We start from the raw sequence: 27,010 nt of genomic DNA on the forward strand, positions 1-27,010 counted from the left end.
TCTGGGAGTGCTTTTGGTTTCATGAAGCTGGAGAACATGAAGTGGAGAGCATGAAGTATTCAAATATACTCGCACTTGAGGCTTGCTTTGGATGCCATTGTGTCAGATCAAAAGTGCTCTATCTGTGAAAACAGAGATTTTTTTTCTCTTCCTTCTTTGCATCCTCTTGGTATTTTACTCTGAATTACTTCAGCAAGGTTATAGTGAATGCTTAAAAAATTAGTACTTTTATCAGTGATTGTTCTTTAATTTGTTTTTAAAGTATTCACAAGGCTAATGTTTGCTACACCAAATACTATCAAACAGTTAATAGCTTGAATGCATATTGCTTCCTGGTGGCTCAGGTCTCTCAGAAGCACTGGGAATATGTTGGGTAAAAACCTGTTCAGCAAGTTTTTGGAGAAGTGAGCTTGGCTCTTCCCTTCAGACTTTCAAAACCAGCCAGCATTGAAGGGTTCAGTCATTGTGTCATGCATGACCAGGGTGACAGTGCTGCTCTGGTAGCACATACATCCTAGAAAATGTGCTTTCCGTAGAAAAACATCATCAATTTGGTTTCTCTGGTGTAAGCCTGACTACTGCTTATGTACTTTTCACAGTTCATATTAGAGAATGTTAGATAAAGTACCTTTGGAAAGATGCTTTTCCCACCTAGGGTATTACTCTAGTTGGGAAAAGCCTGTCTTTATTTTGTGGTATCCCAGTGAAACAGAGATCAGACTGCGTTATGATGCTTTTGGGAGGGGGTGGGATTGACCAGCTGCCCACTCTCAAGTAAACTGTTGGTCTGGGCAGTGCCTGGAGATGCCAGGGCCTGGGCTCAAGCTCTGAGCTGGCCTGCCCACCTGTAATGGTTGTCTTTTCTTCACTTGGATACTACTGTTTCGTTCTACTCTATTATTTACTGGGCTGAAAGGGAGGGCACCAGTCTATAGGTTGAGTGCAAATCCAGGATGTGATTGTTCTCTTGTAACAGCAGGGTTTGTGCAATTTAATGGATTATTATTTGTTCTGAAGTGAATGTAGACCTGTGTTTCAGTGCCTCTTGAGTTAAAATAGGTGCATTTGTCCAAGGAACAAAAATATTTGATTTCAGTGATTGGCTTTTTTATACAGAGATGGGTTTTTGCAGAAGACTTGCTGGTGAACTGTAATTTGTAGTATTTTCTGCAGGTGTGGATTTAATGGATGGGCTGATGAAAAGAATCCTTACAATCAGCAGAGCAGTGGCTCTGAGAGCTAATATTGGGCTAGAACATCTGGTTTGTATAGAGGGAAGTGGGAAGGCTTTCAGTGTGTTTGACTCCTCCAAATTACTTGCCAGCTCTGCCAGGGTAGCACAGACAGACCTGGAGCAGCCTCAGTGCCTCCCAGCTTGGGATAAGCACATAGGAAGTCAGAATCCAGGGCTTGAGCCTGTTGCATATCAAGCAGCATTGAGCAAACCCTTAGTCCTTGGAGTTTTGTAAGCCAGGAGAACATCCTGGTTTCCCTGTGTTGTACACAGATGTACATGCACCACCTGACACCACTTGAAGGGCTGTGGGATAAAATAAGAATTCACAGCAGGAATAAGCCTTGGTAGGCATAAGAAAACTGTATCCCAAGTCCCCCTCTTGTATTTCACAGTACTTTTCCCTCAAAAAATAAAAATGGACTAAAGATGGATTTGGAGCTGCCATGCATGGATGGATGGATATAGTCTTTAGCTTTAAAACTGTTGTAATTATTGTCCACTGCCCTTGGGTATGATTGTAATATCCACTGGTTTTGTAAACAGTTTTGGCAGTGTTGTTTGCTGAATAATTTCTTAGCATAATAATTTTTCTGCCACTAATTAAAAGCATCTTTGTAACCCTAGGCTTTGTTTTCTTCTTACAGCAAAGAGCTCCAGGGAAAGTTTTGCATGATGCTGTTTGCAACCACCTCAACCTTGTTGAAGGCGACTATTTTGGCCTTGAATTTCCAGATCATAAAAAGATGATGGTATGTAAAAGGATCATTTTCAGCTGGTTTTCATCTGCATGCACACTGTTTTCTCTCCTTCTGCTCCTTACTTGTAAGATACATTTAATCCTCAGTCTTCAAAAGGGAAAGGACTTCTAAAAAAGAATTGTTCTTGCCTAGTGGAGTTGAAGAAATGTTTTTAAAACCTGATTATTCCTGTCAGATTTCATCTGCATTGAAAGTAATGGCTAATTCAGGCACAAGTTGGGAAAGTGTTTTGTTTTTCTAAGTTGCTGTACAGAAGCCAAAGGCTGGACTGTTACAGAGCCTCAACTCTTGATTTTATAGTCCTGCTTGATTTGGAGTGCAGAAATAAACTTTCTCTGCTGATAGAAAAGTTGCAATGATTGTGGCAGAGTTCATGAAAAACATTATGGGGTAAGAAAAGGGATAGATAAAATATTGCAAGGTTAGTAAAAAGGAAAGCAAATCCAAGGACAGCCCCAAAGATGGATGGGAGCTGTGTGGTACTGGCTGGTCCTGACATTCAGGAATCTGAGATCAGTTCAGGCATTGCACTGCCCATATCATGTACCAGAGAAAGCCATAGGCTGATGACTTCTTAGTCTTTAATGATTTTCTTTTTGAAGTTTGTTTTTTTTTTTTTAGACTTATCATGTAACCCACTAGCACGGGTGCTACTTACCTGGATTGCTTTCCTAGTACATTCTGATGTACATTGGATTTCTAACCTGTTGGGTGAATTTGCACCAGTAGCCTGGATGACCTAGAAGAGATGGTTTTGGGCAATTGATTAAAAAAAATCTGTGTTCTTTTCATCTAGCTAAAATATGTAAAAGGAACAATATTTCTTGATGAAATTAACAGTAGGAATCTTGCCTGTCATGCCTTAGTGCAGGCACAGACATTAGACAATAGTCATTAAACAGAATGCTAGTAGTCATAGTGTTCTAGGCTAACTATAATTGAACAGGATTCTTTTTTAAATGGATGTCAATCTTTAGAAGGGATCTGCTTCACAGTGTGCTGCTGGAATTACATAAAACACAGTTCACTGGAAGGGTTAGCATTCTGCCAGATACCCTTGGCTAATGCTTGAGGTAACTTGAGAGCTTAATGTAACTTTTCTCAACAGTGCAACTGTGCCAGTACCATTGCAGCAGAGGGTCCATGTAGCTGTGTTAATAATGGCATTCTGGCATTATTGATGTATGTACGTAAAACTGAAACAAATCCTAACATCTTTTGTATATAGAGTTGCTTTTTAGTTTTCTAGAAAACAGAGAAGGTCATTTGATCAACCTCTCTACTTCACAGGTCATTAAGTTTTAAATAGATGACTGTCTGCATTTCACTAAGAGACCTGAAGCAAACTAACTTTTTTCAGTCTTGTGAAAACAAAGTGGTTTATTTGCTTGAGGCAGAGCACAGGAGAGATTGAGGTGCTGCTGCTGCCTGAGGCCCTCAGGGTGGCAGGAATTGACTGGCTGGAAACATGTCCAGACAATCATGGGGGGGATGCAGGGCTCTGAGGAAGAGGAAGGTGGACAAACCCCCTGAAGCACAGTGCCAGTTTGACCTGAAGGAAAATCCATGTATTGAGCTTGGGAACTCAGCTGGCCCCTACTCTTGGAAAGGGAAGTACCAGCCAAATATCTGGGAGCACCAGTCCATGTTCTTGCTGGTTGGTCCAGTCTTTGCTTCTGAAAAACAGGGAGCTCCACAAACCTTGCCCATATCTATTCAGCTGTGCCCCAAGAATGGTGAAATTCAGTGGAATTAATGCCTTCAGCCACCTGAAAGCATCTCACAGGAACTCTGAAGCAGAAGATTTGATTATGAATTGTTGTTTCAATGTGGAGCAGCAGTATTATTTACACTTAACTTATTGTAACCAGTTTATATGATTCAATTGAGGTGAATGTTCCCTTGGGATTTAAAAATTTCTGAGTTTCATAAAGGCCATAATGTAGAATCAGGCATTGTGTAAGTAAAAATCCCTGCAGTTAATGGTATGTCTGAGAAATAAACCACACATGCATATTTTATATTCATATCATCTGAAGAGAATTAGTTGCTTTTCCAGTGCAGAGGGAAATGTAAAAGGAAAAATAAATATTTAGAGCATATTTGTTTGGATGTAATCATATGTATGTGAAGTCGAATATTCACAATTTGGCTGTGTTTATTTCAACATGCAAGGCTCCAGATCTCATATCTGACATATTGACAGTGGTATGTCAAGTTGCCTGGGAGCTGTGTACATTCAAGCATGCCATGCTTGGAGCAGACAAGATGTGCATGGGAGATGATTGTGGAGGGTCTGAGTGCTCCACTTCCTGCTGGGACAAGGAGAAAAACGAGGCACTGTCGCCAAGCCTGGGGTTTCACAGAGTTTCAGCACACTTGATGTCTGCCTCAGTTCTCCAGCTGCTGAAATCTGGTCACCATCATGGAATGCCAGCCTTTGTTTAACAAATAAATAATCTAGCCTTGTAGTTCTGGGGAAAATGAAAAACATTCATCTTAAGTAAGTCCTCGCATTAGTTTTCCTTTCCAGTTTATAAAGCAGTCTCAGATTGATGGTGTTTGGGTACAGTGTGGGAGATGCATGATGCAGAAGTTTTGATTGCTTGGGTTTTGGTGACATTGTGGTGACATTGACATTTTGCCCCACCTTTCTCACTACATGCATTTGCAGTTCCAGCAGTCTGTTCAAGGATGTTGTTACTTGCTTGTAGGATGACTGGGAAAGTAGGGAGAGGAATGGCGCACTTGTGTGCTCATGCTGTACCATAAACCACCTCTGTGGAGAAGAGAGGGGTTTTTTGGGGGTTTATTTTGGTGGGTCTTCTGTGGGTTTGTTTGAGGTTTTTGTGCTTTGTTTGTTTGTTTGTTTTTGGCATCAAGTAAAATACATTATTCTCCTAATCCTGTAAATTGGTTATTTCATATTCAAGGTGTCTTTTCCCCCTCTCATTAAACTTGGCAAAGTCCCTGACCTTTGTTGCGGATTATGCGAGTGTGAACTTTCTGAAACAAAACAGTTTTAAGTTATTCAAGTGCCAAAGTGTGTCAGGGCCAGTTTAACATGTGATTAAAAACTGTATTGCTGTTCTTGGATAACCAAGTTTCTTTAACCTCTGAAACAAAAGAAGAAGACTTTCCTAGACTGAGAAATATAAGAAGAATTCCATTGAGTAACATTAGTGCATGGGAAAGAGCAGGGCTGTGAGGTCTCTGCTAATTGGAATCCCCATATTAGTAATAATAAAAATGGCACATGGCATTGGAGCAGTTACAGCAGTGATACAGGCCTGCTCCTGTCTGGCTTCTCAGGTGATTTTGGGAAATGGATATTTTGAATATGTTTCAATCTCTGCATAATCTAAAATTACTAAAGGTCAAAGAAGTAATAATTCTAATACATACTATTTTTCTAGAGGAAGACTCAATTAATTTGGTTTTTAATGGCTTTGACCTTTGTGATAGTTGTAGGGTGTTCTTCCACAAGTTCCAGATGTCTTCAAGGGAGGCCTTGGGCAATTTAGTGAGATAACAAAATATAAATCATGGGCATGGGTTGTTACCAGCTGAGGACTATGAGCTGTCTCCAGGCCCTGTGAATCATCTGGCTTTTACCTTCAGCATGATTGTCCCTTGGCTTTCTGTAACATTTTGCCCCAGCCTTTCTGATTGAGACTGCAGGATGGGGGGGGGGTAGGCTCTCAAAACTGCATTTTCACCTACTGCTTTGCTTTTGGAAGCTGAAGGGATGACCCACACACTGTCCTGGAAAATGGGCTGTCAAGTGAACTACATGCAGAAGTTACACTGTCCCCAGTTAAGAATGCTTGGGCCTGAATTTCCCAGGTTTATAGAAAAGAGAAGATGCTCCATAGCTCAAAAGTAAGCTTTCTCCCTCCCATGCCTTGTCCTTTTGTCTGCTCACACCTGTGATCTGAGAGGACATTCCTCCTGCAGGTGGTGGGAGGGAGGCTCCTTCACCTCCATGGGGCTCAGCAACAGAGCTCCATATTTATGGCCAGACCTCACATGGGGATTCCTGGGTCCCCCAGGAATTGGGTTAGGCTGCTGCCATCTCATTTCTCCATTTTTCCAGCATTCCCAGCCTCTTAGGCAAGCACCAGCTCTATTCACTTCCCTTTCTCGAGATCATTCAGGGTTTGGAGCTCAATGACAATATAGGACTGTCTTTTCCTAAACTCCTCATTTCAGTTGTTCTTTCCACAAAACTAATGGCTCCTGACCACATACATGTGCTGGGATTGTTGGTGTCAGGGACAAGTGAGGGGGAGATTTCCTCACTATTTCCCAGCTCTCTGGATCTCTACTGCTTTGAAAGCTGTACCCATTCACAGTGCTGTTTCCTGAGCATCTCCCAGAATTTTGGAGAGAAAATCCACCATATATAATTAAGGAAAGCATAATGACCACACTGGAAAGAATAAATAGGTGACTGATAATCTAGGCATTGCAATTAAAAATGCTCCCCTGGTAGCTTGTTTGGATATGATAACACCACCTTCTTTTGTTTTCAGGTGTGGCTCGATCTTTTGAAGCCTGTTATGAAACAGATTAGAAGTAAGTACTTCCTTGTTGACATTTCTTTCCTCAGTCTGAGAGTACTTGAATAAATTGGGACTCTGTCGGTTGCAATCTTTATATTTTCAGCCTTCTGCACTAAGTGTTGCTGGAATTATTTTCTGATCCTGGCCTGTCCTTAAAAGATGTACCTGTGAAGTTGTGTCACATGAGCAGATGAACAGGCTGACCCCACGCCAAGGGAGGCTGGGGTTCAGTCAGTCACTGGGGGAGGCAGTGGGGGGAATGGAGGGAACAGCTTTGTGAAGAAAAAGAGTGCAGTAAGGGAAGGGCTAAAAGAACATACACTGCTGGCTGGTAGTAGCAGGAATCAGAATAGAAGGAGAACAACAGGAAGACTTTATTACTGGGAAGGAGCTGGTAGATGTATTGCCACTGTGTGGAGATTGCTGCAGAACCTGGGATGTTTGGAGGCCAAGAAGAGGAAAGAGTTGGGATGGGGGAAGCTACTGTGGGTGGTAGGAAAGAACAGGAAATTGTAAATAGCCACCAGCTCTGCAAAGAGTAGAAGTGAACAGGGAAGATTCTGATTATTTTCTTTCTCTGTCAATGATCAGCCAAGTTCTTAATTTATGGAGCTTTGCCATTGCGATTCAGTTTTTCTAGGTGTTTTTCTGGTCATATTAGTGTGAGTGTATGGTCTGGCAGCTCCTCTCTCTCACAAGACAGGATGCATTGGTCCTTTTGTCACTGGTCATACTTGTAAGAATTGGAACAAATCTGCTGTTCTTAAAACAGAAATAGAAATTTGCTAGTGGTCTTCAAAAGTAGAGTGTGTTTTAGCTCCCTCCTGTTCTGAAGCAAGGAAAGTAGATACACATATATTTTACTGGATCAACTGATGTAATAGCTAAAAACATACTTGGTTTTGGCAGAGTAGCCCTTGACCAAGTTACTGTTCTCTTTTATTATGTGTAAATTTTATTGGGCAGTTTCCAAATATCCTGCATACTAACAAAGGACATGAGGTTAGCATGTCTGTATGCACTGCAGGTGATGTGAATCACCCCTTGTACATCATTGTGCATATTTGGCGAGCATGTTATTGATGTTTGTTAACTTCCTTTGCCATTTTCCCTAGGACCGAAGCATGTTGTTGTAAAGTTTGTGGTAAAATTCTTCCCACCTGACCATGCTCAGCTGCAGGAGGAACTGACAAGGTTAGTAGCTGTGTGACTATTTCTTCTTGTTAAATCTCCCATGGACAGAGGGGAGAATATGGAATTTGAGATGTCTGGGTGAGGAGTGATGACTGCCTCTTACTTTTAGCTTGGTGTTATTTGTCCCAGCCTTGAATGCACCTGAAAAAATAAGCCCTAAGATTCAGCTGCAGTCTGTGCTGAGAGGTTCTGCAAAGTGCAGGAGTCCTTTGCATCCTTGGATGTGGAGTCCTGGGAGAGCTTTACTAACCTCAAGAAAAGTCAATTTGGCACCAGGGTTCTCTGTTTGGCATGATCAAGTAATGTATGGGCAGCCTGAGGTGCCCCTCTGCCAAGGGACATGTGTGACTGTGCACCCCCATTTGGGAGAGAGCTGTTTTGTGGGAATTGCTGATTTGCAGCAGCATTGGACCCTGTCTGTATAACCAGCACAAATACCAAAGGTCTGCACAGGTGGAAGTGTGACTTTGGAGATGGAGAAATGCAAAGGAGAAGGAATAAAATGAAAAATAAGAATGTAGAGAAAGATACACACATGCAGACAGAGTACCTTAATACTAATGTTTAAATGCTTTTAAAAACTTCATTTAAGCTTAGAATTTCATACTGTATTGGCACAAAAACTCCTAGTTCTCTGCGAGCAAATATGTATATGAGGGACCCGTTGAGGTTCTCTTTTGACTAGCAGGTCCTTCATTTATGGTCAGAAACATTGCTTTGTTGCAGTATTTCTTCATTGCAACTTTTCACTCTTTTTCTGGTCTACAATATTATTAGCTTTTAATTACATGTTTCCATTCTGATTCAGAATATTCGTGTTTATTTTTTATTTCCAATCTACTCAGAAGACAGAGTCCTCTTTTGCAGAGAACTCTGGTGTCCTTATGACTTGCTTTATAAAGAACAAGTCTACTTTTGTGATGTTCACTGTTTATCTTTGTAGTGTTTTTATTTTGGCAATAGAGCATTGGAATAGAAAAAAAATAAATAATTGATATTACTTGATTGCCTGGAAAGAGAAAAGTAGAAATGTGGGGTGGGAAGAAGGATTATTTACTTGGCAAAGACTAAATGAAAGAGTGAAAAGAATAAAAGAATGAGTGAAAACTCACAACATTATTAATGACACATTTCTATTTCTGAATAGACACTCTGCATATCTGTTTCTTACTATGTGAACTGAAAATTAATTTTTGGTGATCTCTGTATGTACCTGAAGATGTGTCTCTTAATCCCAATGACTTTTTTTTGTTAGATTTTAAATATGTATGCTAAGGGACTTGAATAGATATAGATAGCAGTGTGTAGGATGTGAAAGCATGTCCGTGGGGAACAGCTTCGTCACTTGAAGAAGAAAAGACTCTAAAATTTTTGTGCTATATTCCTCCACCAGGGTGAACTTTGTATGAGTAGACAGATGTCTGCAGGTTTCAAAAGGATGTTAGGTATATCTGCTGGTTTTTTTCAGTACATATACACAAAGTACTTTTCTGTACTCCTCAAATCAGCTTGCCCTTTTCATTTCGTGCAGCTACATATTCTCGTTCTGAAACTCACTGTTCAAATGACAGCTTTTGTCTAAATCTCTTAAAATCTAGTCTTATTAAAATTATTGAGATCCTAGTATGAGTTCTCCAGAGGAGCTGCAGTCTTTGGAAGGCTTGTTCAGGTGTGTCTCACCACTTCAGGTTTCATACCAGCCTAGCCTATTGCTAGCTCTTCTTTTTTGGGGGAAAAAATTGGATACTGAGTGGAACTAAGCCAATTTCTGTTGAAGCTAGAAGAAATTTAAAGGATGAAATAATGTCTTGGACTTCTGTTGTCTCTGCATTTAAGCTGGTAGTGTAGTATTGCCCTGCATGTCTGAAGTGGTTTGGAGGCAATGTTAGAAAGGGCTGGTACATGGACAGATATTAAGGGCACAAAGGTATCAGAGCTAGCTAGAGTAGTTTGATCAAGATTTTGTGCCTCATTCCCAAGTGAGTGCCAAGGTGGAAGTTTAGAGTTCACTTTGTATTCTGCAAAAAACAACTGATAACTCTCAATCACTGGTTTATCTGTCATTTCTTCATGGTTAGAAGCAGCTGCATTATCTCTTGCTGAATACTGAATAGCTGTCACATTTTCTAGCACTGTCAAATCTCATTGCTCTGGTTCCAAATGGAAGGAGGAAGAGAGAAAAAGAGAGATATCTTGGTTCTTCAAAGCAGCCACTATGCACAGCTCTAATGGCAGTAATACACTATCTGTTGTGTTTTATTTGCCCTATAACTTAGGTAATTCAGATCACTTCTGTAGATTCCAAAGTGTGAAGAGAAGGTGCAGTCAAAGCCAGAATTGGGATACTTTCCCCTCTTTCCCTCCTGCTTTGTGTGACTCTTTGTTCACTTTTGTTTTGCAGGTACCTATTTGCATTGCAAGTGAAGCAGGACCTGGCAGAGGGAAGGCTAACATGTAATGATACCAGCACTGCCCTCCTAATCTCACATATAGTACAGTGTAAGTTCTCTTTTTTTCTTCTTTCCAGATGGATAAAAAGGATGCTTGGTTGGACATGCTTTGCAGGGTTACCTGTTTGTAGCTGCTGTAGGGACAGGTTTAAGCCATATTGACAATTTATTGTAGCTCTGTGTAATGGCATTCAAATACAGATAATTTACTATTTCAAAAAAAGAAGAATTTCTGGTCACTGGATTTGAATTCCAAAGCATTTGATAGGCTGCCAAAGATCATTTAAAAAGTAGACTTTGTGGGCAGTGGCAAACATGTTGAATTCTACTGAAATCCTGTTTTATTATACTTTGCATCATGTCAGTAGGGTATTCAAATTCCTGGAGATCTGTATGCTGTCTGGAGAATGTTCTAAATAAACATGCTTAGAATGCCAGACTAAATCACAGTCCTAAGAGGAAACTGATAGGGAAGAAAAGAAAACAATAGATTTGAAGCTTTTTTTTTTTTTTTTTAATTGCAAAGTATGCACAATAACACTGTCCAGTAGAATCATACATTAATTTTGTTCATGACATCAGAGCTTCTTTTGGCTTCCACATCACTTGAAAGACAGTATATGTTTTCCCTTTCAAGACTTCATGGATACTCATCTTGAAAATAACATTAGGAAAAACCACTTAACAGCAAGTATAATGGTTGTAATAGACATTGTTTTGCATGGTCCTTGTACTATTCCATATTGGGTACTTGCACTGAAATGCTATTGTATGGAAAGTGCAGTCAGCAGAGGCATTTGGAAGCTCTTTGGAGGTGAGCAGATAAATCTCATGATTCTTTGCCATACTCTGTTAGATTGTTAGGGCAGTTTCTCATCAATTGCTGTTGGAAAGGCAGGTATTTTATAGTTCTGTTTGCTGTGGTCATCATTGACCAGTGGGACTGAGTAGCAGTAAGGTGGTGTGAAATTCTGTAGTCCTCATACCATTTTAAATTGGAGTATTTGGGCAGCACGGACTTAAAAAAATAAAATCCTTGACTAGTGAGGTTCTCGTCTCTTCTTTTTTCTTGCTACAGTGTCCAGCAATCCAGCTGTATTTCTTTTCTCAGTTAAGCTAGTTCTAACTCTCTTTGATATCTGTGCACCAAAGAAAGATGTTGAGGCGCAGACACCCTAATGCATGTGTCTCTCTTCATTTGAGATATTGATTTATGATCATATTTGCTAGGAAACTCTGCTGGAAGTTTGCAGTTGGCCTTTTTATTTCTCCGTCTTGTGTCTCATGAACATTTTTCTGTGAAAATTTTCTCTGGTGAGAGTCCATAACTGTATCTTACTGGCATGGCTGTCTTTATTTATTTTGTCTCTAGCTTTTTTTTCAATAGCAAAATAAATATTATGTATTTGTCTGCAATAAAAATCAGAGGGAACAGATGATAAGAATATGGTATCAAAAGGGAAATATTGAGAATGCAGGTTAGTTATTGTATGTCTTACTAATGCTGTGCCAGTGAGTGGTTTCCATGGGGAATATCTGATGATTCCAGGAGGCCCATATATTATGTATGTAAGCTTATGTCAATGTTATATACTGTTACTTATCATAAAAATCACAATATGACAGAAAATAGGTTTCTGCTAAATTAGCATGTATATTACAGAATGATTTTTTTATTTGAAACATTCAATTTAAAACTGCCTTAAAAGCATTGTCGAAAGTGCTAGAAGTGAGAGGACATTTGGATACTGCAAACAATGCGCTACAGTGAGTGTGTGAGGTATGAAGATGGACTGACCATGAGCCAGAGTGTGCCCAGGTTGCCAAGGCGGCCACTGTCACCCTGGACAGTGTGGCCAGCAGGACCAGAGCTGTCAGTGTCTGTCCCCATGTACTCAGCATTGGTGAGGCCACACCTCGAATCCTGTGTTCAGTTTTGTGTCCCTCAGAAAGACATTCAGGTGCTAGAGTGGGTCCAGACAAGGGCAAGGAAGCTGGGGAAGGTTCTGGAGCAAAGGTCTTATTAGGAGTAGCTGAGGGAGCTGAGGTGGTTTAGCCTGGAGAAAAGGAGGATTGGGGAGGCCTTATTGTTCTCTACAATTGCCTGACAGGAGGTTGTAGCCAGGTGAAGGTCACCCTCTTCCCCAGGTAGCAAGTGACAGGACAAGAGGAAATGGCCTCAAGTTGTGCCAGGGAAGCTTTAGGTTGGATACTAGGAAAATTTTCTTCACGGAAATAAGAAATTTAAGCATTGGAATCGGCTTCTCCAGGAAGTGGTAGAGTCACCATCCCTGGAGGTAAAGAGATGTGTAGATGTGGCACTTAGGGTCATGGTTGCTGGTGGACTTGGCAGTGCTGGGTTAGCAGTTGGACTTGGTGGTCTTAGAGGTCATTTCCAAAGGAAGCAATTATATAATTCTGTCATAAGAGGAAAAGAGCTGAAATACAAAACATTAGATGTATCAGAAGTGCTAATGCAGGCAGAATACAGCATGGTGTAATGCACTGGCCAGGTAAGAGAAAAAACATCAGCAGTGTAAATATGTCTGGCTAAATCACATGAAAAGTTTTTTAAGAATAGTTATGCGTGAGGCTGACAATATTTGCAATATAATTTCCTCTCATTCTCGATGGAGTGCTACTAGAAAGTTATTCAAGGTGGAAAAGGAGAGTAAGTGGTAAATAAAAGCTTGTTGAGTACGAGGTCAGAGAGAACAAATTCAGAAGTAACTTGAAAGCCAGGAAAACAAATTTGATAAAGGATTAGCAGTTGAAAAATGATAACATTTTAAAAATAATGTAGAGTTAAAGAACTTGTCTTCTGTAGTGTTGACTCTGAAGAAAGCCCTACAGGAGGTGTGTTAAGCTCATCTGTGTACACGGACATAGGGGTTTTGAATTGCATTTTGAAGAGTCCAGGCCCATATTATTTGAGATGTTGCAAACTTGCAAACTTAGGTGGGCTTATAGCTTCATTAAAGAACAGAAACTTGCCATTTATTTGAGGTAGGATTAAAAACACACCCTGAAGATTTTTGAGACTGGGATGAGTAAAACTGGAAGCAGAGAGCTGTTTCTGAGATGGGGACCAATGGGACAGTTTTTAAAAAGGAAATTCTCAAAGGTTGTGTAGTATTTCTACCATTTTAAGGAATGATTGAGAGCAGATGGGGTGAATGAGGAGGTGTAAATCAGACAATGTCAGTTTTCAACTCTTTTCCACCTCTGACCTTCAAAGTAAAAAATGTCATCGTGTGTCTGCAGGCAGTTTGGGTCAAAAAAACTACTGTTCTGTCATTCACAGATGCTTTGGTTCCTTATTTTCAGTGCCTGCACAGGCTATTGCTTCCCCTGTGCATTTAAGGTACATCTGATCCCAGATTGTCAGAAATACAGTGTTCTAAATGTGATCTGAAGCCTTTCCTTTTTCTGAACAGACTTAGTTTGAGCAGAACTGGATCAAGGGTTCATTTACATGAGTGAAGCAGGTGTATCTGAGCATGGGTCTGTCATATCCTGGGTCAGCTGTGCAACAACGTGTCTGACTGCATCCTGCTTTTAATTTTAAAATGCAGGGCACTGCATTTTAATTTCCCTGGCGTTACCAAGGTAGCAGCCTTTGTTGCAGCAATGTTGCTATTACTCCATCAGGTTTGCAGGCAGAAGCTGCTATGCCTGTTCAGTGAAAAAACTAATAGCAGGATTTTTCAGAGACATTCCAAGAATAGCAGGCAACAAGATAGTAATTTGGCACCCACGGATAGATTGCCTGCCCCTCACCCCCACACCTGCCAAAAAAAGGAAATTTCACTGAATGGACTGCAAAATGGAAGGTGGGTGTGCCATACTGTTGCACACACAGTGTTGAATAACTGCAGCAGATGGGAGCAGCTTTGAGGAGGAGGGAGACAGAATGTGTCTCAAACTGCTGCAGAATTAGAGGAAGACAAATGTTTCATAATCTCATGAGGTGGATTACAAGCTAGTGTTCAAACAAGCAAACAGAACCATCTTTCTGACTTTCTCTCAAAGGTTACCATGGGGAGCATGGGCCTGGACAGGAAGATGGTGCTTGGCTGCTCCATGGAGAGGCTCCTGAGCACCATGAGAGAGTGTGAGAGAGATGGATGAGTTCTGCTCAGTTAGTGCTGCCCTCCCTGTTAGCCCTGCCCTTATCCCCCATGCAAGCCAAGGTAGCACTGATGGCTTCATCTCTTCAGCTGACATGCAACAACTTACTTAGTTGTGGTAGATGGGAGAAATCCTGGGGTTTCCTCTCACACATCAAATACTGACACAGAGGAGAAGAGAGTAATGTGTGGAAGATAATGTACTGGGAATCTGAATGCATGTATAAAACCATGGCACAGGTTGCAAGGAACTATGTTTGCTTCTCTGCCCTCCTCCCAGCTGTCAGGGGCTTCTGATTGACCGGATTATTCAGATGTAATGTGGTGCTTTAATAGACTCCTCTTGAAATTCTCCACAGCTGAGATTGGGGATTTTGATGAAACCATAGATCGTGAACACTTAGTGAAGAACAAGTATATACCTCATCAAGAAGCACTAGAAGACAAAATCATGGAATTTCACCGTAACCACATGTAAGACTTTTTTCGTTTTGTTATTGGCCTTCTTTCCCTGTAGAGTAGTTCTCTAGTGGTAAGTATATGCTAGATCTGAAGTACAAAAGAGCTTTGGACCTCTGAGTTTCTCAAAGGTTGCTTCTCAAAAACTGTTAAAGCCTATGAGCTTTCTGAAGGTTACTCCTGCCTTTTTCCCATCATCATAACAAGATGTTTAAAGCACAGTTGATTCGATATTCATTCAAGCGTGCTGTTATTTTACAGTCTATTTCATACAAAATGCTTTACTGCTGATTTTGTATGTGCATGCAGGTATGATTGCAAATCACAACTGATCAGTCAGGCACTTCTGACAGTAGTCCTTTGGTTTCAAGGACACTGAATGTTGCCTTTCAACCTTTCCATGCTGTATTTTGAGATAGGTTGAAGAAGGGGTTTAGTGATAGTTTTAGGAAGAGCACGGAGTACTTGCAGAATCGTGGGAGAAGAGAATTCAAGATAATGGTGCAAATTGGTAACCTAATGTCTGGAGAAAAAACCTGTACTAGCAAGATGGTGAACAGAAGTACCAATAAGGCTTAGAGAAGTATTTTTTTAGCTGTCAAGAACACTTCAAGATGTGAACAGTTTTATTTTTGAACTAGGTTGAGTAATAGGTGAGTGTTAGTGATTTCTATGGCAGTCAAATCAAAGCTTTGCATAATTTCATCACAATTAATGATGATGATGCTTATCACAACATTTATGGTAAGGTTTTCATGCCTTCTGTTTTATTTCATTTTGGTATTACAATCACTTTTACAATGAATAGCATCATTACGTGCTTCCATTAATTATTTTTTTAGGAATATGGCATGTCTTCTAGTGGAAAAAACAAAGGGAGGTAGTAAATTCTGTTAGAGCTAATGGTTTAAAATCTATCTGTATCAGGTGTCTCAGAATTGGAGCAAAAATTTATAAATCAAAATTTATAATAGACTGTAAAATCTGTGTATTCTTTGATATTTGTTTAGAGTAAGTTGTTGTTCTAGCTGATAAAAGTCTGGGGATGTAGAAAAACCAAACAGACATTACACCTCTGACAGTTTTCAGTCTCTTTGATCAAATGTCTCTTTGTTCTCTGGAGGACCTCTTGATCTCTATTAAAAGGTGTGACAGGCTTGTGAGTGTTCTCTGTTTTCTTTCTCTAGGGGACAGACACCAGCAGAGTCTGACTTCCAGCTGTTGGAGATTGCCCGTCGGCTGGAGATGTACGGGATACGCCTGCACCCAGCCAAGGACAGGGAGGGGACAAAAATCAACCTGGCTGTTGCCAACACAGGCATTCTGGTGTTTCAGGTTAGAGCATGATTTTGTACTTCATAAGGCAGAGAGATTTCTGACAGTAGTAAGAATTCAGGAACTCAGCCAGGTCTACAAGTATTCAGTTGGGAAAATGCAGGAACTTCCAAAATTTTTCTAAAAATTATCTTAAACCTGTTACAGCTGCATTGGGCCCTTTGCTTCCAGGGACTCGTACCTTATGTAAATGCACAGTGTGGAGCTCCATCTGCATCCACAATGTGCTGTTCAAGATGCAGACTGAGCTGTGGCTCACAATTTGCAGGTTGGTCATGCTGAATGTTCCTACGTGTAGGAGCAGGTAGGTCTTGCAGGCCTGGTGCACATTAAATGGATGAGAAGCAGAGACAAGTAAAACAACAGACAGCTGGAGTCCATGCAGAAGGATGAAGGCAGTAAATATAAGCCCTCTGTAGTGTTACTTCTTTAAAGCTTTTACAGTTTTCTTGACCAGCCTTGGCCATTGTATCTTTGCCAAATCCGTGGATCTTACTTCTTTCCTTTAAAGATACAAACTGTTTTCCTTCTATTTTTTTCCCTCTCCTTTCCTACTGCAGTCACTCTAGTACATATTCATGAAGCATCATTAGTAAATTTGTCAAATTCTCATTCTGCAGTTCCTCTTACGTAAATAACAAATTTGGCTTTTACAATTGTGAAGCTACAGGTAGTCAGCTGGTGTCAGCTGCTTTCACTTTAGATGCTTACCTGACTCTGTGCTAAAAACAGTAAGTAAGCTGTTCTTTAAAATATCCCTTTTTACAATTGTCAAAAAGACTATTCATTTTAACTGTTTTACTATAATTAAAATACTAGTGTTTTCAGCCTTACAAAGTACTTTGAGTCCTTTCATAAGGAAAATAACAGCAACAAACAAGCCCAGAAGTGTCTGACCCAAATACTCCAAGATTTAAAAATACCCAACCAAGCAAACAGCCAAAAAAAGGCAGCAAATTAAAAAGATCCCTGATGAACTAATTGAGTTGGTAGTAGAACCCCAAAACTGAAGCGTAGGTTGAAACATGAGAACACTAGGACATTGTTAGAAATGCACGTAACTCAAGCAAATGTATGTTCAGGCCCTTCCCCTGCTCCCCCACAGCATTTTCATCAGCTGAATTAATGAACTGCCAAGCCTTGTAAATTAAGGCTGTCTTCAAGGTGAAGGTGTGTGTCCACAGGGAGCAGCACGGACCTCAGAGTCCCAGCATGCAGCTGAGATCCTGCTGTGAAGTGTAGCTGCAGGTTGATGGCCCAAGGCCTGATTTGACAAGGTCTGAAGTCATGTCTACTAGCCTAATGTGTTTGGGACTTAAACAGTTTTGTTTTGTTTTTAAAGTTTCTGAAAAGCTTGGAAATTTTACTGGGTGAAGCTCTAAGACTGAATGCATAAAAGGAAGTCGGGCTCTGACCTGCTGGAGTCTGCTCAGCAATTGGAGTCTGTCAGTAGGTTTAGGGCTTCCTTCAACCACTTCATAGGTCAAGAGCTAAGTTCTTATTTTTATTTTGGTTGTAACTGATAGAAATTGAAATATGAGGATCTCATTAGAATGGCCCCAATGAAAATAAAAGTTCACTCACAAATGGCATAAGCTGTAGTCAGACTTACTTTAAAGTCTGCCATTTATTTAGAAATCAGTGTCAGTGCTGCTGATTATTTTAAGGAGATTAATTATGTGATTCTTAGACAGCTGGTTGATTTAGCAGAGATCATTACACTGTCATTACTCCTACAGCTGTCTGGTGGTGGTGCCCAAATCAACGTGGGTTTCTGCTTTTAGCAATCCTGTAGTAGTTCTCTGAAACTTCTGTGCTGTGTTCTAGGAATGTTTGCATTGAAGTCTTCATTGAACAAACTGCTTTAGTGAATATTTTAACATAGCACCTTCAATACCTGCTGACATAGATTAAAAATGAAACATCTGGAGGGTAGGGGCTAATGATGTAGTGGCTGGGAGTTGGAGTATTATAATTTCCTTCTTGCTGTTTGCTTATGTTATTGGTTGCGTTTTCCCAGAAAATCATTTTGTGGCTCTTCAGAGACAGATAATTTGTTTGAATTGCTTTTGCTTCTGATGGTCCTTATAAAAGCTCAAAATATGCAGTGTTTTGTACTTCCAATACAAAACCTGCAGTTGCTTTTTTTCCCCCAGATTTAAGCAGTATTTAAAGAGATATTTATTTTGCCCTGCAGACATAAAAAGAGGGAGAAAATCTACTTCATCAAAGTGAGGTGATGTGTCTGGATTCCCTGCATTCTCTGTCACTGGTGGAAATAGAGTGAGGCACCTTTGGAAGGTGATTTAGTCCACAGAAAATCTTGAGTCTGCATAGTAGCACAAGATAGCAAAATCTGGTCCACCCTGTCTTATGCAATAATACTGGGTTGGATATTTCCACAGAAACTAGTCCTGTATTGCAAGAGTTTAACCCTAAGTGCCTGCCTTCAGTCATTGCACCAGATGTTTATGGTTTGCATTATCAGAGGATGAGTTATAAGAATTTCATCATTTCAAGTTAAGTGAACAGATGATTAATTTATGACAAGCTTCTTTAGTGGTTTAGATTTTTCCATTCGGATCTGGAATGATTAAACCCAGCTGGCTTTGTTCTCTGTAGGGTCACACCAAGATCAATGCCTTCAACTGGGCTAAGGTTCGGAAGCTGAGCTTCAAGAGGAAACGTTTTCTTATCAAACTACGGCCTGATGTGAATGTAAGTCCTTGGCAGGAGTTGATGAATTTGACAGAAGGTTATTTGGTAAATTTCTACTCACAGATCACACGTGGTTTTTATCAGCTCATGAATATTTTAATTGCTTATGTTCACTGTTGGTGTTGTGCACATCAGCCTGGCATCTCAGGTGAGCAGTCCTGGCAAAGGACATGTGAGCTGAGTCAATCATAATAGAATGTCCCAGAGTCATCTTCTGGTTGCAGCTCTGGTACTATATCATCAATTCTTAAGGTATAGCATGTAATCAACTTCTTCTCATTAACATTCAAACCACTGCTTTATCTCTGTCATATTTGCCAAAGAAAGGAAGTTTGAGCAATAGCTTTGATACTGACAGGCAGACCAGCAATGTCTCAACGTTAGAAGGATAGGGCCTGTTAAGCCTGAAAGCCAATAAGTTGGGAAGAAGCTTTTGGGTTTTTTTTTCTTTATTCTTTTTTCTTTTTTTTTAGCATAGCTCCTAATTTGTCAATGCATTTCTCTAATCTATGTTGCTGCCCAGCTTACATTGCAAATGCTATCCCAATTTTCAGAGTTCATTCCAGGACACCCTGGAATTCCTTATGGCCAGTCGAGATTTTTGCAAGTCTTTCTGGAAGATCTGTGTGGAGCATCATGCCTTTTTCAGGCTTTTTGAGGAACCTAAACCAAAGCCTAAACCTGTTCTTTTTTCTAGAGGTTCTTCATTTAGGTTCAGGTAAGACATGCATGCTTTCCACCTTTGTTGCCTCTCCATTTCAAAATCACATCCATAATGGTCTAGGATTAAACCTGTTATTTTCAGTTCACCTTTTTTACCTTGTAGTTTCCTACCTTATATTTTCCCTTGCATCTTCTCAGCCAGAATTGTGCAAAGAACACTGTAGGGGAAAATCCTGCATTAATTTTGTAGCAGCTGTTGCAAAGTAGCTTTCTGAAGGTAAGATATAAAGTGTATAGGGTTTGGCTGGTTTTGCACAAGAAAATTCACCTGTGTCCTCAGTAACACTAGCTAGCAATTTTTTGGGGATTCTTTGAATCCTCTGCTCCTAGGATGGGATCTTTCCTATGTATCAGAGTAGAGATTGTTGCATGTGCCTGTGATAAACCCATATTTGTGTAGTTCAAAGCAATGGCTTTATGCTCACAAAGGATTTATGTGACATGACCATCTCTGCTAAGACCAGGTATACCTGTGATATTGTTAGACCTGTAGGAAAGCTTTCAATAGTTGAGTTATTGTTTTGGGGTTTTTTTTTCATTACACTGGTAGAAGCATTATTGTAGATATTGCATTGTGTATGCCGGGGGAAATCCTTTTATTCATACAGTTTATTTTGTTTGTGAAGCTGATACAAGCTGTACAGCCAGAAGCGCTCTTTGCTGAGATGAGTGATGCACTCTAGATGCCTTGCATAAGAACACAGTGTATATACAGCCACTCTGACTCTCTTTACACTTTGTTTGCTGCCTGCAAAGTAAATTAACATGGAAGGACCTATGTTGGGTAAACAAACTATAACTTGTTAAGTTTCTGCCTAGAGTAAATGAAGAACTGTAGGTGCATTCAACTTACCTCAGGCTTTGGAAAGAAGGTTTTGGCTACATCCTCCACTCCCTGTGATCTGTGTTACTACATTCAATAACCTTTTCCAGTCCCTGAAAGCCTCTAATGAATTGGAAGAATTTGGCTCTCAGTTGAGCATTCTTGAGGTGTGGGTTTCCTGTGCTGCTTTCAGTTTGCTTTGGAGTTTATAGCTTTGCACAGTAGACAGTGCTGGGCTTTCTCACTACCTCACGCCCTGTTGCCGAAGGGTAGAAAGGGATTTCCAGCCTACATCTCTCCAAAAAGGTGTGTTTTATAGTAGCAACCAAGGAATGAAGTAGATGTCAGGGGTTTTATCTTGTTTCCAGGGTTTACTAATATCAGATAAGGCTGGTATTTGACTAAAAAGGATTCAATAATATATTAATTCATTAAAGGAAAGCTTAACCCCTGCTTCACTTTCCATTGTAGTGGCTTCCCAGTAATCTAGTACCCTGTAGGGTCCAAAAAGCTGAATTGAAGCAGTTCTGAAATGGCTTCAAAAAGTAGCTCCATAGCAAAAAAAAGAGGCAAGTAACATGCAAAATGGTAAAACTCTGTGTGTATCTGACCGGGTCCCCTTCTGTATGATCTTAACATGAGTTTCTGCTGATAGTGCCAAATACTTTTCTGGTTGCTGTGACTTAATATGCAAGCCAAATACAAAGTTATGATGACCAGGTGTTATATTGCATTAAGTACTTTAACTCTGGTTTTCTTCCAGTGGTCGGACCCAGAAGCAAGTTCTTGATTATGTTAAGGAAGGAGGGCACAAAAAAGTGCCGTTTGAAAGGTGAGAGGAAATAAATTTATTATGCCAAATGTTAAATCCAAGAAAAGTCGGGATTTCTAGTTAGTTATAGTCTGAGATCTTGGCACCAGTTCAAGAAAAAAAATTCCTTCTCTGCTGGTTTGACTGTTTATCACATGTGTAATATCCCGTGGTCCTGCATGTTTTGGCAAAAGTTTCATAACTTATAGTTCACTTAAAATCAGTAGTCTTCAATCTGTTTTTCAGCAATGAACATCCTGCTATCACAGGTAACTTTCTCCCAGTTTGATTTGCACCCTCTTTGTTGGGATGTGGTTAATGTGTGTGAACAGACATATTCAGCTCAGAGTAAAACTGAACATAAGAAAAAGTCCAGCCAAGCTCAAGGGAAACTGATAGTCTTCTAGCTTGCCAGAGCAGTTCTGTCTGAACTCATCATGCTCATGATGAGCTGAAAGTAATGGCCAAAATGCCACAAAGACCACGCCAGTAGCTCATTGCTTATGATTCATGCTTACCTGGTAGACCTATTTTGCTTCAGTGCTTCTCCCTTTTCTTACAGTGGTATGTTTGCAACACATAGCACATTAAAATTTTACAGAAAGGAGGAATGTTAATCTGTTTTGAAGCAAAATTTTATGAAAGCTGTTATTCAAAGGTTTTGTTTTAAAAGCATGTCTATTGATTCCTGTTTGTAGGAAAAAAAAACTGAAATAGCTCTTTATGTGATTTTCCTTTTATCTCCAGGAAACACAGCAAGATTCATTCCATCAGGAGTCTGACTGCACAGCCTTCAGAACAGCATACAGAGGTGCCAAAACAAGTCAGTGATGTTGATGAAACCCTGGAAATGAAATCCTTTGAAACATTTCTTGTTAGATTACTCTCCACTGATTGCTGTTTTAAAACCCTAGGAGCATAGTTTTCTGCTTGCTTACCATTTAGCTGGGAGCTAAGGAGCCCTGGGTGTCATAAGCTTTAGGTTCTGCTGAGTGAAACAGCATTGCTTTCAGACAAGCAGACAAATATAAATAGTGAGCTTGTCTGAGCTGTACTAATGACCATCTGAAAAATTGTCAGTGTTGCTGCCAGGGTCCTTGGTTGTAGCTGGCTATTGCATCTGGGGAAAGTGTAATTACTTTTCTTTGCTGAGAGATCTTGGTTGCCCGTTTTGAGGTGTTAGGTTAGTGTTAACCAGGTATTAACCAGGGAAGAGAACAATTATTTCCTCAGAAAAATTGCACCTTTGGCCTTCTAAGCCATTACCTCTGGCAGATACCATATGTATTTATCTCGTGCTGATAGCTGCTGTGTGCTGGGAGTTCACAAGTCCAAAAGCCCAGTCAGTAGTGGTGAGGCTGCAGCAGCTGCAGGTTCCCAGTGGGGCTGAGCATGTATTCACTCTATGTGAATGCACACATACAGAGCATGAACACATGTAAACACAGAAAACAGCACTCCCACAAGCACAGACAGTGCCAATGGCCTCACCCTCTTCCACTCCTCAGCTCTGGTTTCTCCATTTGCTGGCATTCCAAACACACACAACATATGGGTTGATGGCTCTCCTGGGACAGCCTCTAGAGGAGACAGGTCAGGAAGCTTCATTTTCCTGACTTGGTTGTTGTGGTTTCTCCACTTGCCAGTGTTTTCTGTGGAGATGAACCTTTGATCACATAACCTTATGTTAGGTAGAGTTTAAAATGTCAGGAGTAAGCTACTAGGTTAGTGCATTTAAGAATGTTACCTGAACCTTCACCTTCTATGCATCACTTCCACTTGATATTCACAGGCTCTCTCCTTTCTGCAAATTTAGGAACTTTAGAGAATTTTGTTATAGATGGAGCCCATTTCAAAGAGCTGGTAGTATTTTAATGTTGCTGAGACAAGCTCAGGTAGATGGAGCATGGCTGCTGGGCAGATGTCTGCAGAAAAGGCAGTGTATGAGCCAGTGGCAGCTGTGCTCCAGGGAGTGAATTTAGGGTGCTCAAAAGCCCACACTTGACTTTTTTAGTGTGTCTAAGTAGGCTATGCAGAATTTGGTTTATGTTTTTATCTTTTCCTCCAGGTTCTCAGAGTAGTGTGCACTGGTTGATGTTTTTAGAGTGTTAGTGGCTGCCTTAGAGCATGGAAACTCCTCAAATACCTGTTTTTACATTATCACTGCACTGTATGCCTTCTTTTCCCTTGTTTAGCCTATGATTTTTTTCTGTTCTTCCAGATCAGAAACTTTTTTTTTTTTTTTTTTTTAATTCCAGTTAGTTTTTAGGCTTGGGTTACCTCTTTTCTTTCCAAGAGACTCCTGTGTTGCTGCAGATGTGAAGTTCTGGTGTGTAATTACATGCGGCCTTTTCCCTCTGGCTCCCATCCCTCCCAAACCTCTCCCCTCCCACCCTCCCTCCCCTTTTGTCCTTCCCTTTGTGTCCCCCTTGCCCTCCCTCTCTTTTCTTTCCAGACTGCTAGAGCCTATGGAGACAGCAATGATGCTGCAGCAGTGCAGAGCTGCCGGCAAGGGAAGGAGTTGAAATCTTCAACAGAAGACACTGGACAGCACAAGAGCCCTTCCTTGAAGAAGAGTCCAAAGGAAGGCAGAAAGGTGGATGGAGCAGTGGTCTCAGCAGTGGAGGAAGAAGAGGAGCCTGCTAAGGATAGGATGCAGCAGAACAGACCTCAATCACAGCAGCCAAGCACAGGTCCAGCTTCCAGGGCTGCTCATGGCAGCAGCACTTCCATTCCTTTCATTGACTGCAGTGATGTAGATAGCGAGTATGATCTCCTCAGAGGACAAATAACCCGGTCATATTCCCAAACAAATGACAATTATGAGGGTGATTTGACCAGTGGTGCCAATATTCACTACAGAGACGAAAATCGCAATAGACCTAGATATAGGGACTCCTCAGCTTCTCTAAAGTCTTCCCAGTATGTCTCTGAAGAGTACCTTGATGATAACACAGCTAATCTCTCCTTCTACACGGGGGGAAGCCCCAGGATGCCAAGGCATAGCTCTCTGGTTGATGAAATGTTCCGAGGGCCGGGAAGCCGTAGCCCGCTGGCCACTCCATTGCCTCCCAGCAGCAAAGAGTCCAGCCCTAACATGAGCCTGAGTAGAACTGGCTCTCAGGGCTATGTCTCAGAAAATGGGCACGACTGCAGGGTGAGGACTGGGGAGGAGGACAGCCATGCCACTAACTGCCATGGCTATTGCAGATATTCTCCAGGTTCTCGGCCTCGAGCACAGAAAACCCATAATCTGTGCAATAAGTCAGTTACAGATCCGTTTATCCTGAGCCAGATATCCTCAACCCCTGGGCAGGAGTATAGATCAGAGAGATACTGCAAAGGAGGTGGGGTGGCTAAGATGTCTTCTCCAGAATGCAAGATGATGGCCAATGGTATGGCAGCTGGGGCACAGTCAAAGCAGAGCCCAGTGATGCAGTCGCTGCGTGCCAGTGGCATGATGGATCACATGGCTGCCATCCAGATGATGGAGGGCTCCACCAGCAGTGGGACAGAATCCAGTGATTCTGACTCAGAAGTCATTAATCCCTTCACTCACCCCCTGGTGTTTGGGAACCCCGTTGTGCTGAGCTCCTCTCCCATGCCTAGAAATAAGTACTCCTTTGGAAGCCTTCAGCTGGATGAGGAGGTAGAGGAGGATGTGTCTGTTGGCCTCAGTGATGAAGATGGAGTGCAGGTCTTCAGCTGTTAGGCACCAGTGTGTGTGAGACCAGGGGATGCTGTGATTGCCCAGCAGTGTGGTTGCATCTCCTGGGGCTCATGATGAGTGGCTGGTGATAATTTCAAGTGTATGGGCTATTTCAGACCTTATTGTTGTACAGGCCAGCCAGAGGGAAAGGATGCTAGAACACAATAGTAAGTCTGAGTGATGCTTAACAGTTTGCATCTCCTCTGAAAGGCAGGAGGAGAGGAAAGTAATTACTGATTTAGGTACCCCTCTAAGACTTAATAACACTCTCCTCTTCTTTGTGTGAAGTCTTGTTTTAGATACATGTTGTAGCTGCTTTGATATTTGACTAGTTATTTTGACAAAACAAACAATCAAACCGAGTTGGTACATTGTGCTCTTTTATATGTCTGTAACAATCTTCTTCTCTCCATATAAGGAGAGCAACTTCTGAGTGCCTCAACAGAGTTAGGAGAAAAAAAAAATTGCAGCCAAATGCAGGCAGCTTGATATTCAAGACCCGGACTTGTTGAAATCTTGAAATATGCTGGAATTTTTTTTCATAGCAAGAATGTGTCTGATCTACTCTTCTTTATAACTCATTTTGTAATCTGATGAACTGAGGGTACATATCAGGCATGTATAAAATTTCAGTATTGTCTTTTTCTTCAGTGGGTTAAACAGGGTGATTTGATGATGGAGATTTTGAAACGCCAAACTCTTCCTTGGGCAAGAAAAAGAACAGGATGAAAGATACATTTCAAGTGAAAAAGACTTTGATCAAAACAGCTCTAATGAAGAGTGATATGAGTATTACTTGCAAGGCAATCCTTTCTATCCTTTATCAGTTAAATATAAAGATATATTGCAAGAATTTTTTTAATTGCTTATACTTTCAGTGAAATTATTATAGAGACATCCAAGTTCTGTGGTGGTTGTTTTGGAGATGGTGGCTGTTTTATTTTTTGCTTTGATCACAAAAAATCTTTATCTGTGCAGGATCAAATTATTCTGTCATAGCCTACTTTTTTAGTAGTGCCACCTCAGAAATTTTTCATCCCCTGACAAATGAATGATGGGAGTAACTGTGCTCCAGGGTGATGGTCTTCTGTTCTATCCATAGAGTGGATATGGGCAGAAGGACATAGAGACTAATTCTGTGTATACTTCCTTTTCACAGGCTAGAACTATTGAGAATTAGGGTATCCTAATAAAATCTGATGTTAGTTTCTCCATGTTAAGAAAGAAAATCCAGATGAAAGGTCCTCTTTATGGAAACTGTTCTACAGTTAGCAGTGCTGGGAGACAAGGTGTGCTCTTTATAATTGGCCTTATTTTTAACTTTTATATATTTTTCTTGTGGAAGAATGAAAATAAATCCCAGAATTTTAACTGATGAACAACAGCATTGACTGAACTGCAGGTCACTCTCAGTGATCTGCATCATACAGTTCATGCATGCAGCAGTGATTAATCCATTCACATAAGTACTGATGAAAAAGTTAAAGGACTTTGTAAATTTAGACAATATAAAAATTTTCAAGATTGTTTTTACAGAAATTATAAAATAAGAAGTCTTTTTAATTTTTCTAATGCCTTGGTCTATGCACACTTTAACAAAGTTTAATCTGAATGAAGGATATTTAAAAATATACGTATTATATACCTAGTAGTTAGACGTGTTGTTATATACTGTTTTGAAAGTACAATATATCTTTGTGTAAATATAAGTATTAACTCTCTCACCTCCTTTAGAGTGTTGGTTTTCTTAGAGATTAGATACCTCATTCTTGAACAGGAATCATTTAAAGCATCTCTTTAGATACTGATATTCTGGGGACAGGGAATACTCTCATTTATTCCTGTAGTTAAAAGCATGAGTCTACAAACAGTGAGATTGATAATTAGGGAGAAGCTTGCTTGTATATGATTCTAAAAGAGGATGGTTTGTGTTTTGGATTTAGAATAGCTGTAAAATAATTGCCTTGAAGTTCACAATATATAAGGTGAAATATAAGTAGTTGAAGCTCGCATCAGCAAATAGTGTGAGCATGGGGGAGTGGGTGCATGACTCTTCTTTTGATTTATTTTTTATTGCCTGTGCAGGAAAAGTATCAGT

General features: G+C 40.5%; 1 protein-coding gene across 5 annotated transcripts in view; it reads left to right on the forward strand.

Moving 5' to 3' along the window:
* Positions 1-27,010, forward strand: part of FARP1 (FERM, ARH/RhoGEF and pleckstrin domain protein 1) — a 207,937-nt gene that overhangs the window by 131,944 nt on the left and 48,983 nt on the right. For 3 of the 5 annotated variants that reach the window (XM_005493217.4, XM_005493218.4, XM_074535642.1), the window contains 11 exons: positions 1,882-1,986; positions 6,531-6,573; positions 7,676-7,754; positions 10,156-10,253; positions 14,694-14,808; positions 15,981-16,128; positions 18,751-18,846; positions 19,401-19,564; positions 21,156-21,224; positions 21,951-22,026; positions 23,659-23,896. In XM_005493217.4, coding sequence (XP_005493274.2) covers positions 1,882-1,986; positions 6,531-6,573; positions 7,676-7,754; positions 10,156-10,253; positions 14,694-14,808; positions 15,981-16,128; positions 18,751-18,846; positions 19,401-19,564; positions 21,156-21,224; positions 21,951-22,026; positions 23,659-23,896 — 1,231 coding nt within the window. The remainder of the gene's footprint in view (positions 1-1,881; positions 1,987-6,530; positions 6,574-7,675; positions 7,755-10,155; positions 10,254-14,693; positions 14,809-15,980; positions 16,129-18,750; positions 18,847-19,400; positions 19,565-21,155; positions 21,225-21,950; positions 22,027-23,658; positions 23,897-27,010) is intronic. The other 2 variants (XM_005493219.4, XM_074535641.1) reach the window with 1 other exon arrangement.

The sequence above is a fragment of the Zonotrichia albicollis genome, chromosome 2, assembly GCF_047830755.1.
Source record: "Zonotrichia albicollis isolate bZonAlb1 chromosome 2, bZonAlb1.hap1, whole genome shotgun sequence".
Taxonomy (NCBI): Eukaryota; Metazoa; Chordata; class Aves; order Passeriformes; family Passerellidae; genus Zonotrichia; species Zonotrichia albicollis.